Genomic DNA, 12,938 nt, shown 5'->3' with positions numbered 1-12,938 from the left:
TTGTTCAGAATATTGACTTTGTATTTTTATTAAGCACATACCTGCAGGGTGTCCTGATAATTCAGTGCCAACTGTAGAGATTCTTCTAACTTATTCTGGCACTCAGTCCAGATCTTATTTAGATTGTTCCAGGTGCAGTAGAGCTGAAAGAATTGATTGAGCACAAAAAACAGGAGTTACCATTAGATATACAGTACAGTAGTGCTTGAAAGTTTGTGAACCCTTTAGAATTTTCTATATTTCTGCATAAATATGACCAAAAACATCATCAGATTTTCACACAAGTCCTAAAAGTAGATAAAGGGAACCCAGTTAAACAAATGAGACAAAAATATTATACTTGGTCATTTATTTATTGAGGAAAATGATCCAATATTGCATATCTGTGAGTGGCAAAAGTATGTGAACCTTTGCTTTCAGTATCTGGTGTGACCCCCTCATGCAGCAATAACTGCAACTAAACATTTCCAGTAACTGTTGATCAGTCCTGCACACCAGTTTGGAGGAATTTTAGCCCATTCCTCCGTACAGAACAGCTTCAGCTCTGGGATGTTGGTGGGTTTACTCATATGAACTGCTCGTTTCAAGTCCTTCCACAACATTTGGATTGGATTAAGGTCAGGACTTTGACTTGGCCATTCCAAAACATAAACTTTATTCTTCTTTAACCATTCTTTGGTAGAACGACTTGTGTGCTTAGGGTTGTTGTCTTGCTGCATGACCCACCTTCTCTTGAGATTCAGTTCATGGACAGATGTCCTGACATTTTCCTTTAGAATTTGCTGGTATAGTTCAGAATTCATTGTTCCATCAATGATAGCAAGCCATTCTGGCCCAGATGCAGCAAAACAGGCCCAAACCATGATACTACCACCACCATGTTTCACAGATGGGATAAGGTTCTTATGCTGGAATGCAGTGGTTTTTTTTCTACAAACATAACAATTCTTATTTAAACCAAAAAGTTCTATTTTGGTCTCATCCATCCACAAAACATTTTTCCTTCTGGTTTGTCCACATGCTCTTTAGCAAACTGCAGACGAACAGCAATGTTCTTTTTGGAGAACAGTGGCTTTCTCCTTGCAACCCTGCCATGCACACCATTGTTGTTCAGTGTTCTCCTGATGGTTAACATTAACCAATGTGAGAGAGGCCTTCAGTTGCTTAGAAGTTACCCTGGGGTCCTTTGTGACCTCACCAACTATTACACGCCTTGCTCTTGGAGTGATCTTTGTTGGTCGACCACTCCTGGGGAGGGTAACAATGACCTTGAATTTCCTCCATTTGTACACAATCTATCTGACTGTGGATTGGTGGAGTCCAAACTCTTTAGAGATGGTTTTGTAACCTTTTCCAGCCTGATGAGCATCAACAATGCTTTTTCTGAGGTCCTCAGAAATCTCCTTTGTTCATACCATGATACACTTCCACAAACATGTGTTGTGAAGATCAGACTTTGATAGATCCCTGTTCTTTAAATAAAACAGGGTGCCCACTCACACCTGATTTTCATCTCATTGATTGAAAACACCTGACTCTAATTTCACCTTCAAATTAACTGCTAATCCTAGAGGTTCACATACTTTTGCCACTCACAGATATGTAATATTGGATCATTTTCCTCAATAAATAAATGACCAAGTGTAATATTTTTGTCTCATTTGTTTAACTGGGTTCTCTTTATTTACTTTTAGGACTTGTGTGAAAATCTGATGATGTTTTAGGTCATATTTATGCAGAAATATAGAAAATTCTAAAGGGTTCACAAACTTTCAAGCACCACTGTATGTCATGAGTATTTGAGAAATTGGCGTCTAAAATTAACATGTAAAATACAGACCTCATCTAAACCTTTTGTGACTTCTGGCTTGTCTGTGTCTCCACATGCAGACATTAGCTCCATTCCCAAAACCCCAAGTGTGTCCAATTCTCCTTGAAGTCCATCAATGTCCTCTCTCAGTGTCTGTGAATGAAGCACAGAAGATGGATAGAAAGCATACAGTAAGTGCACATCGATGGCACATGGTCCTAGAAGTCATTGTGACTCATATTTACAGATTTTATTTTAGTGATGTGCTTAGCCACACAATTTTTCATTTTGAACATTATTTTTTTAAGCAAAGAAAAAGTATTTCCTCCTCTCTTGAAGGCTGATTAAATGACTTCACATTTATATATTCAAATATAATTTAATAAATTCCTGATGGCTTGCATTCTCATTTATGAACTGTAATGTACTACCTGCATTGTGACCAGGCTCTGCTGGATGGTTTCGGAGTCTGTTCTGCTTGAGTTAAGGTCTAGCAGAGTTTGTTGAGCATCATTCAGCCCAATTGTCATGCTGCTTACATCATTCCAAAACCTCGTTGCCAAATCAAGCAGGTGGAGGAGCCACTTCTCCCTCTCTTGACACTGCCTGTGAATCTCCTCCGACTGGCTGCTCAGGCTGTTCACCCGCTCCTGGATGGCTACAGAGAGAGCAGAGTTTTTGTTAATTATGATTCTAAAAGACTCTAAAACATAGTCAGGAAATGTAGCAAATACACTATATGGCCAAAAGTATGTGGACATGATCATCACACCCATACTGTTCCTTCCCCAAACTGTTGCCACAATTGTCTAGAATATATTCTCCACCACTGATTATCATTGCAAAGACATTTCGCGTGACAAACACAGACTCGTCATTAAGTAGTAAAACCCTTAGAATGTCATATGGTAAATGCTAGTATTTCTGTTTTCTTTTGAAAAATAGCGGGAAATATTTTAGTCAATCAGAAGTCTGTGCTTCAAACAAAGAAAGTCCTTTTACAAGGATTTCAACAGGAGCTGCCATTTTGTTTTGAGGTGATTTGGGGACGGTCCTAGGGCGGGTCTTCCAGAAAGGGACCCGACTTAAAAACTATTAACAAGAGTTCAGACTTCAGTGTTCTCCAGGGATTCACTCACGCTTGCATTATTTCATCTCATCTCCTCTAGCCGCTTTATCCTGTTCTACAGGGTCGCAGGAGCTGGAGCCTATCCCAGCTGACTATGGGCGAAAGGCGGGGTACACCCTGGACAAGTTGCCAGGTCATCACAGGGCTGACACATAGACACAGACAACCATTCACACTCACATTCACACCTACGGTCAATTTAGAGTCACCAGTTAACCTAACCTGCATGTCTTTGTGGGAAACCGGAGCACCCGGAGGAAACCCACGCGGACAACATGCAAACTCCGCACAGAAAGGCCCTCGCCGGCCACGGGGCTCGAACCCGGACCTTCTTGCTGTGAGGCGACAGCACTAACCACTACACCACCGTGCCGCCCTGCATTATTTCTGTGCAGTAAAAGCATTTAAGGCAACTTATTTCATGTAAGTATATTTTTTGGCTACTTTTGAGGTACAGATTTCCACAGCATATGCTGTAGCATTACAATTTCCCCTTCACTGGAACTAAGCAGCCCCAAACCTTTCCCAGCATGGCAGTCCCCCTGTGCACAAAACAAGGTCCATAAAGACATGGTCTGACATGGTTGGTGTGGTAAAACTTGAGAACCTGCACAGAGCCCTGACCTCAACCCCACTGAACTGAAAAGTTGACTATGTGCCAGGCCTTCACATCCAGCCTCTGTACTTGGCCTCACTAAAGCTCTTAGGTTTGTATGGGCAAATCCTACCAGCCATGCTCCAAAATCTAGTACAAAGCCTCCCCATAGACATGGAGGTTATTATAACAGCAAAGGGACTAAATCTGGAATGGGATGTTCAACAAGCTCACATGGGAGTGATGGGCAAGTGTCCACAAACTTTTGACTACATGGTGTATGCCCAATGCCCAATAAATAATAATACACAAATACCTCATTGAAAATTAATTTCTACTTAAGATTTAAATAGAGATCAACAAAAACTTGTTACCTGTGCCTATGGAGCTGCCTCCTGCTGCTTGTGTGTTGGCCAGCAGTTCCTCAGCTTGAGTCCTCACACTGTTTAGGCCCAGTTCCAGCTTGGAGAGCTCACCCAGAGTGTTCTTGTTGTCCTTCAGCTCCTCCTGAATGCGTGGCGTGAGGCCCTGCAGAATCACTGTGACCTGCATGTGGTTGTAGAGACGCTCGAGGCTTTCCCCTATCAGAATCATCCTCTCATTCAGCTGCAGGATTGAGAAGCAAACATTCTCAGGTGGCACTCTCAGCACAGCAGTAACAATAACATGGTAGTATGTATAGTGCTGCTACATGTTTCAGGTGCAGTGGTGTTGCCACACATGCCACTTTCCTAAGCACCCAGGCACAGTGCCTGTTAATCTTTCTCTACCATTTTATTTTTTTTGTCAGTTTGGGGTTGCTGTCAACTGGAGATTTTTTTTGTTGGCAGATTTTCAACCCAGAAGGAGCACTGAGGTGTTTAAAACCCCTGCAACATGGATGTGTCTCATAAGCTGGCTCCTCAGTGTATATTGTAGTCATCAAATAATGACATTTTAAGATACTTATGCTTTTTACAGTGATGCTTGAAAAGAGTGTGAACCCTTTAGAATTTTCTATATTTCTGCATAAATATGACCTAAACCATCATCAGATTTTCACACAAAGTCCTAAAAGTAGATAAAGAGAACCCAGTTAAACAAATGAGACAAGAATATTATACTTGGCCATTTATTACTGTATTATTTTCAGTATCTGGTGTGACCCCCTTGTGCAGCAATAACTGCAACTAAGCGTTTCCGGTAACTGTTGATCAGTCCTGCACACCGGCTTGGAGGAATTTTAGTCCATTCCTCCGTACAGAACAGCTTCAACTCTGGGATGTTGGTGGGTTTCCTCACATGAACTACTCACTTCAGGTCCTTCCACAACATTTTGATTGGCTTAAGGTCCGGACTTTGACTTGGCCATTCCAAAACATTAACTTTATTCTTCTTTAACCATTCTTTGGTAGAACGACTTGTGTGCTTAGGGTCGTTGTCTTGCTGCATGACCCACCTTCTCTTGAGATTCAGTTCATGGACAGATGTCCTGACATTTTCCTTTAGAATTCACTGGCATAATTCAGAATTCATTGTTCCATCAATGATGGCAAGCCATCCTGGCCCAGATGCAGCAAAACAGGCCCAAACCATGATACTACCACCACCATGTTTCACAGATGGGATAAGGTTCTTATGCTGGAATGCAGTGTTTTCCTTTCTCCAAACATAACACTTCTCATTTAAACCAAAACATTCTATTTTGGTCTTATCCGTACACAAAACATTTTTCCAGTAGCCTTCTGGCTTGTCCACGTGATCTTTAGCAAACTGCAGACGAGCAGCAATGTTCTTTTTGGAGAGCAGTGGCTTTCTCCTTGCAACCCTGCCATGCACACCATTGTTGTTCAGTGTTCTCCTGATGGTGACTCATGAACATTAACATTAGCCAATGTGAAAGAGGCCTTCAGTTGCTTAGAAGTTACCCTGGGGTCCTTTGTGACCTCGCCGACTATTACACGCCTTGCTCTTGGAGTGATCTTTGTTGGCTGACCACTCTTGGGGAGGGTAACAATGGTCTTGAATTTCCTCCATTTGTACACAATCTATTTGACTGTCGATTGGTGGAGTCCAAATTCTTTAGAGATGGTTTTGTAACCTTTTCCAGCCTGATGAGCATCAACAACACTTTTTCTGAGGTCCTCAGAAATCTCCTTTGTTCGTGCCATGATACACTTCCACAAACATGTGTTGTGAAGATCAGACTTTGATAGATCCCTGTTCTTTAAATAAAACAGGGTGCCCACTCACACCTGATTGTCATCCCATTGATTGAAAACACCTGACTCTAATTTCACCTTCAAATTAACTGCTAATCCTAGAGGTTCACATACTTTTGCCACTCACAGATATGTAATATTGGATCATTTTCTTCAATAAATAAATGACCAAGTATAATATTTTTGTCTCATTTGTTTAACTGGGTTCTCTTTATTTACTTTTAGGACTTGCGTCAAAATCTGATGATGTTTTAGGTCATATTTATGCAGAAATATAGAAAATTCTAAAGGGTTCACAAACTTTCAAGCACCACTGTACCTGCATATTGTGGTGTATTGTTTATATTCTTGATTGCATACACTGTTATAATGTATATACTGTATATTATAGATATTGGATATTATTGATATTATAGATTTTTTTATGCATAATATAGAGATTACAGATAGATATTATACTTTTATATTATAGATAGTATAATACTGATAGTGGACTTGTATAGCACCATTTCTGTGAGTTCAGTAGCACTGAAATCATCCTTTCTTACAGCTGAATCACTGAATTATGAAGGACACAGATCAACTTGGCCAAGTCGAAGGCATACAAAGGCGCCGCTGGCAGCTGCCATACCACTCATGCTCAGATATTCACACAGATATTCTTTGGACTGTGGGGGAAACTGGAGCACCCAGAGGAAACCCACGCAGACACAGGGAGAACATGCAAACTCCACACAGAAAGGCCCCTGTCGGACACTGGGCTCGAACCCAGAACCTTGTTGCTGTGAGGCGACAGCAATAACCACTACACCAGCGTGCTGCCTACTGTTTACACCACCACTACGCCACCGTGTATAATACAGATATTTTAGACATTGTGTATAATATAGGTATTGTATATTATATATTGTAGTTATACTAGTTATTGTAGAATGCATATTTATTATATTGTGCCATGTCCATTACATATACATATATACATTTTTCTTATATTACATATACGTATCTTACATATACATATATTCACACTTTTTTTCCCTCCCCTGTATCGCTAGAGAGACACCAACTGCTGGAACCAAATTCCTTATGTGTGCCAACATACTTGGCCAATAAACATGATTCTGATTCATGTGTATAAGTATTTATAAGTGCTCTTTTGTGTATATTACCTGTGTATACCGTGGCAGAGACTCCTCGAGGACTCCAGCAGCTTCTCGGACCCTGTCTCTGATGGTCTGGTAGTGCTCCTCAGCTTCTGCCGCTTTCCAGCAGTATTGCTGTGCCTGCTCAGGACTCAGGTCTGAAAGACGCTTGGCCAACATTCCTAACCGGAATATTAAAGGCTTGTGCTCAGCTATAGACTCCCTTAGGCTCTGTGTAAAAAGAGAGAAATAATCAGCAGGGAATTGTCAGAATTTGTGTGTCATAAGTATGTCACATTTCATTCATTTTAATTAAACCCCTTTCACTAAAGATACATGCTGTGTTTGCACACCATCTGGTAACAGCAAGTGTGTTCAAATGGTCTTTTAAAGGATGACCTAATAAGGGAACTCTTGGTTAATTTAAAAAAAAAAAAAGATCCTAAACAAAGGCCTGACTGTTGGACCAGGAAGAAGGAGCACTGGAGAGGCCAGATTTTGTAGTACCTGTAAGAGTTCCTGTTGTTCTCTGAATGCCTCATAACTGATGGTGTTCAAAGCAAGCTGATCAGTAAGGGATTTGGTTTCCTGTAACCATGGCACCACCTCAGTATAGCCCTCTGAGAACTGGGACAAAAGAGACTGAGCATGCTCCAGCTGCAGCACCACATGGGAATTAGTGCCAGTAGTTATCTGACATTGCTCCTCCAGAGTATACAGGCTTGCCTGTTTAAAAAAGAAAAAAGAAGAAAACCAGCTGTAGGAATTTAAATATTTAGATTATCTTTGCAGAATTTACAGCAAAACTTTAATGCTAGACCTAGAACTTAACAGAGTAAATAGCAGAGGCACTTGTTTTTAATGATAATAAGCTCATGATTGGTACCTGGAGGTTTCCCATATCCCCACTCTCATTATATGCCTGTAAGAGTTCAGAAACTTTCACCATTTTCTCAATGTTAAACTTGTGCTGAAGAATCTCCACTGCGAGTATCTGTTGAAAAAAATCCCCAGTGATTTAAGATATAACATTTCAAGATATAACATTGTTTATTCTATCCACATTCACTGGATATGAGCAATTGCACGCTCTGATTAGCTACTCTACTACTAGGCTATCAGCTCATATACCGTGAGTAGAGAAAAACAAAATGGTGGATCGTGTTGCTGAACCGACCGAGGATGAAATAAAAACTCTACTCGAAAACAAAACCCAAAAAATACCAAAAAAAGCAACAAAATATGGAATAAAAGTATTCCATGGTAAGACTGTATCTTTCTTATTTTTCAAGATTTATTATTATTGCATTTTTCACAAATTGCTCCTGTCATTTCACCGGTTTGTTTACATTCTAAGCAGAAATGATTCTGTCGGACATTTTGTATAAAGTTTTTATTTATAGAATTTGCAAAAAATAAAAATAAAATGCTCTGTTTCTCAAAATCCAGTGAATGCGGTTAGAATAAAACAGTTATTCTACTAAATCTCGTCGTACATGGCTTATAGCCTACTCGGCACTACGCGCCTCGTTGGCTATCAGCTCGTGTCCGACTCGATTTCATTGAATAACTGTTAATTAAATAAAGGGGTGTTAACACAATCATTAGTATTGTGCAATGTGCAATGCTATTGTTATTTTAGGAAAAGAATGAAACTCATATGTATAGAAACTCACTTTCTGCTCATAGAGCTGGCTAGCAATGACGTCAGCATCCAGGTTGATGACTTTGAGGTTGTCCAGTCCCTGGATTGTAGCTCGAAACCAGGCCAATTCTTTTTCCACTGCTTTTTCCAACTGCAAAAGAAATACCATCATAAATATATCAAAAGAAAGGAAGTACAACTAAAAAACAAATCAATATAAAGAAATGAAACAAAATACAACTAAATGTGACTTCATAATCAGGTATTTACTGTAAAATAAAATCAAAAACATATTTTTCAAATAATAACTGAATGAGTGAAGTGGGTACTATTATTTTACTTTACCCTCTGTCTCTCAGTAGCACACAGCACTGCATCTCCAGTCTGAGCTGTTCCCAGAAGTTCCCTCTCAATGCGGCCCAGCCACAGATGGAGGTCTTCCTGACTGGAGGTGCATCGGCTAGAAGCCTCCAGAGCCTGTTCTAGCCTCTGTAGCACATCAGCACTGCCTACGCTGAGCACTGAGTACCGGATCCGCAAGCTATCTGCCTTCTCTTGCACCAGCTGAGACTCCTCCTCTGTGAAAAGGTGGGTTAAAATGACCAATATTAATATTTTGTAAATTACATTGATCATGATGGTTAACGAAGACTAAGATGATACCTGAGACGATCTCCATGAAATCATGACAGCATTGTTGAAGTTTTCCTAAGTCAGCACTCTTTGCTTTTATTTCCTCCATAACCATCTACAGAAAACAAAACGTCACTAACAAAAGAGAAGTAATACTGTTTATAAAATATACAGATTGCCATAGCTTCTGTCTAATCACCTTGGCCTGATCAGTGGCTTCCTGTAAATGCAGCATTGCTCTCTCTGCAGAACGGAGCTCAGCTAAGTCCTGCTCCATGGAGATTAGCCACTGATGAAGACTGTCTATTCTCTCCTGAAAGAGCTGAGCCTGGGGCAAAATCAACTCCAAACTCTGTCTCCTGTTAACATAATACATACCTTTGCTCTTAAAGGATTACAATAAGTTATTGAGAAGACACAAAGAGCTTTGAGGACATCATGCTGACCTGCTGTTAGCACCTAAAAGAAGAGCTTCCCACTTCAGTTTGAGTTGGGGAAGTTGGAGTGCAACTTTATCCCTGTCTTCCTCCTGAAGCCCTTCTGCTAAATGTGGGCCCTCCTGCATCATAGTTTCCATGCTAGACCTCCTGTCCTCTAGAAGACGCTGCAGAAGCTGTTGGACAAGAAAAATTCACAATGTTTACAAAGCACAGCTAGAACATTTACTCTAAGGCCCTGTCCACACAGCAACGGATTCAGGTGACTCTGATACAATTGCTTATCGTTTAGGCCTGGCGTCCACACGGCACCGGCGTTTTGGGTGCCCAAAACGCAATCTTTTTGAGAACGGGTTCCAGAGTGGAAAGATCTGGCAACGTTGCCGTTGCGAAGTCGTCTGGATGAGTAGAACGGATTTGTTTACAACGACGTCACAACCACATGACTGTGAGTGCTTCACGCCGGGTAGAAGTGTAACGAACTCGATGCGAGTTGTCAACAAATCCTATAACTTGGTTCATGAAATGCGCTTACAAAATATTTTCACTGTGAATATTTATTGTGTAATGGTGCAAAGTGAGAGAGAGAGAGAAAATAGCCCTTAGGGCAGAGTCAATCCTGCCAGCAAAAATAGGGAAAAAAAGGAGTGATCTCACCTCTTCAGATGTTGGTTTAAGTCCTACAATACATTCCTCAAAAAGGGCGTAGAACAACAAATTAATCCATCAACGTGTAGCATTCAATTTATTCCGGACCATTAAAGACGCCGCCTTCCGCGTAGAATCATACGTCATCCTCGCCGCCATATTGGATAGGTCAAAGCGGAGAATAAAGATGCCTCATTCATGTGCTGCGTTTAACTGTACCAACAGGTTTACCGTCCAAACGAGATCACATGGGATTACCTTTCACAGGTGAGACTGGAAAATACTTTTCATTGTATTTGGTCATTATAATGTAATTTTACGAACAGATTTTCCTGACTTTGTGGCTAATATGAAGTCTCGCGCATAATAGTTTATCCGCATGCGTCCTTACTTCTTCTATTGTTCTGGTGTCTCCGAAGGGACCGTCTTACAGCGCCCCTAGAGGTGTGGCATGTGTATTGCATCGTTTTTTCAGCAAACGTTGCGTTGCCATATGGACCTGATATTTTACTGATCGTTGCCCATTTGGACGCGATATATTTTTAAATAACATCTCGTTGCCGTTGTCGTGTGGATGTAGCCTAAGTGTTCTGAGACTTTTAACCAATGGTGCTGAAATGTCCATGATGGGCTTGTGTGTAGCTAGCTCATTTAAAAGTGTGTGCCTGTAACATCAACCACAAATTCTGCCTTTTTGTTTTAGACTGTGTTCATTTAAAATGTAACTTGCTGGTTTTTAAAAGTAAGCAGTTTATACTTGAGAGAATATGTCGAGTGGAAAGGATGCAGATCAGAAGCGAAGAACTTTCATTCAGTCAGAATGTGCCTTGTTCAGTCTTTGTACCCATGAAGTCAAAGGTTTGTCTCATGTATCAAGGCCTCATTGTGGTTATCCAGGCATGTTTCACCTTACTCACTACACTAACAAAAGACAGCTATTTCAGCCTGAAAAGTGAATAACTTCCCTTCAGGAACTGTACACAAAAGCATTCAGGATCTCAATGTGAGCATGAGCTTCTCAGGAGAAGTGCACTTTCACAGTAAAAAGTACTTTAAAAGAATTTTAAGGTTGAATTCACATTTAAATACACAGCAGCTCTACAAGTAGGAAGGTCCGTAAAAACAAATGAAGTACTTTATTATGGAGGAGGTTGCAGGCATACCTTCTGTTCCTGAAGTTGAGCTTTCACTACTTTGTATTCAGATGAGGGAGGTTTTTGATTTGCCATAAGTTCTTCAATCTCACAAACCCATGTTAATAATGTCTGCAGATTTTGCTTAAAGTTTTCAGGATCCCCAAATTCATCTGTCAGAGTCAAAGTACTCCTGGTACTCTGGAATAAAGAAAAGATCATATACCGATATATCAAGAATTCACAGAAGTTAGCATGAGATATCATTCAGCTGCCAGGCTTTGAGTGGTAAAATAATGTGGTAAAAGCATTAACAGGACCTTCTATCTATCCAGACTTAACTGATTCTCCAAACTGGACTTTCCATCACTTTGCAGCTGTGAGATGTGTGTGTGTTGTCCTTATTTGTTATTTGAATAAAAAAAAATATTACATTAAGAAATTCTAAGCTAACAAAAAGTTTTTAGTTTTAGTCAACATGAAGAAGTCAAACTGTTGGTGCGATCTGTGATCTTTTATAACTTTCTCTAATAGTAACATCATCTATAAATATTCTCCAATTTTTTTCATGAAAAAAAGAGAGAAACAAACAAACTGGCAGAGAATATCTAAACATCTGAGCAAGTTGGCACTGCACTGTCAGAATTTAATCACAAAACCAGTGTTATCATCAAATCTAGTTCTTTGCTTCAAATAAAAAAAATTAATGCTGAGAAATCTAAACAAACAAAATAATCAGAACAACCTCTGCTAATTCTTCAGCTGCTCCTGTGAGAACCCTAACTGTCCTGGTAATAATAGGATCTCCGCCTTTCTGTCCTGGTGGATATTCTGTCACCTCAACAATTTCTGTCACTATAGTCTCTGTGACTTCGGTGACTTCAGTGACTTCTCGAGTGTTCAGAGTTTTCCATGACCATGGGCTTCCAGAGTCTCGTCTCTGCAGCGTGCCTCTTGTCTCTGCTGTTCCACATTGTCCCAGAGGTGATCTCCTGTACTCAGGAACATTGGTCCTCCTGGGCAAAGACCCATTATATAGTGTTTTGGCTGGGGAAGGTGTGTTTCTCCAGGCATTATCCAAGGTGCTAGTGGTTGTGACAGTAGGAGCAGGTGAGCTTCTGTTTTTGTCTGGCGTGGGAACCTGTGGAGAGATTTGGTCCACATCCTCCTTAGGGATTTTCCTCTCCTCCTTAGGAGGCTCTGGGACAGTCCATTCCCTCTGTCTTTGGTAGCATTCTTTGAGGAAGGCCTCATTTGTCCTCACTTGCTTGGACTTCTGACCCAGGCAGCTAGGTCTACTTATGAGATTACCCATGATCCTTCAGCCTATGGGTGAATATGTCGTGAGGCAAGAAGGCCCCTGGGTCATGCATGCAGGAGTCGCTTCAGCTACCTAAAATAAAAGGGTGTTCAGCATGAGTGGACTTGCATATTTTAACCTTCATCCCAAACACTTCTGCTTCTCCAACACAAACTCTCTGTGGGTAAATCTAATACAGACTGCACACCACAAAACTCAATTAAACTTGTGCCAATTCCTCGAAGGGGAAACCAGCTCCAAACAA

General features: G+C 40.6%; 1 protein-coding gene across 1 annotated transcript in view; it reads right to left on the bottom strand.

The window, feature by feature from the left end:
• Positions 1-12,688, bottom strand: part of macf1b (microtubule actin crosslinking factor 1b) — a 30,413-nt gene extending 17,725 nt beyond the window's left edge. Inside the window, exons 1-14 of the mRNA XM_060920838.1 lie at positions 12,158-12,688; positions 11,404-11,574; positions 9,602-9,768; positions 9,355-9,514; positions 9,186-9,270; positions 8,868-9,100; positions 8,554-8,673; positions 7,764-7,871; positions 7,385-7,603; positions 6,905-7,108; positions 3,909-4,140; positions 2,242-2,468; positions 1,841-1,963; positions 42-143 (exon numbers count right to left, since the gene is read on the bottom strand). Coding sequence (XP_060776821.1) covers positions 42-143; positions 1,841-1,963; positions 2,242-2,468; positions 3,909-4,140; positions 6,905-7,108; positions 7,385-7,603; positions 7,764-7,871; positions 8,554-8,673; positions 8,868-9,100; positions 9,186-9,270; positions 9,355-9,514; positions 9,602-9,768; positions 11,404-11,574; positions 12,158-12,688 — 2,682 coding nt within the window. The remainder of the gene's footprint in view (positions 1-41; positions 144-1,840; positions 1,964-2,241; positions 2,469-3,908; positions 4,141-6,904; positions 7,109-7,384; positions 7,604-7,763; positions 7,872-8,553; positions 8,674-8,867; positions 9,101-9,185; positions 9,271-9,354; positions 9,515-9,601; positions 9,769-11,403; positions 11,575-12,157) is intronic.
• Positions 12,689-12,938: the final 250 nt, after the last annotated feature.

This window comes from Neoarius graeffei, chromosome 5, assembly GCF_027579695.1.
Source record: "Neoarius graeffei isolate fNeoGra1 chromosome 5, fNeoGra1.pri, whole genome shotgun sequence".
Classification (NCBI taxonomy): domain Eukaryota; kingdom Metazoa; phylum Chordata; class Actinopteri; order Siluriformes; family Ariidae; genus Neoarius; species Neoarius graeffei.
This window is presented reverse-complemented; position numbering and strand designations above follow the sequence as displayed.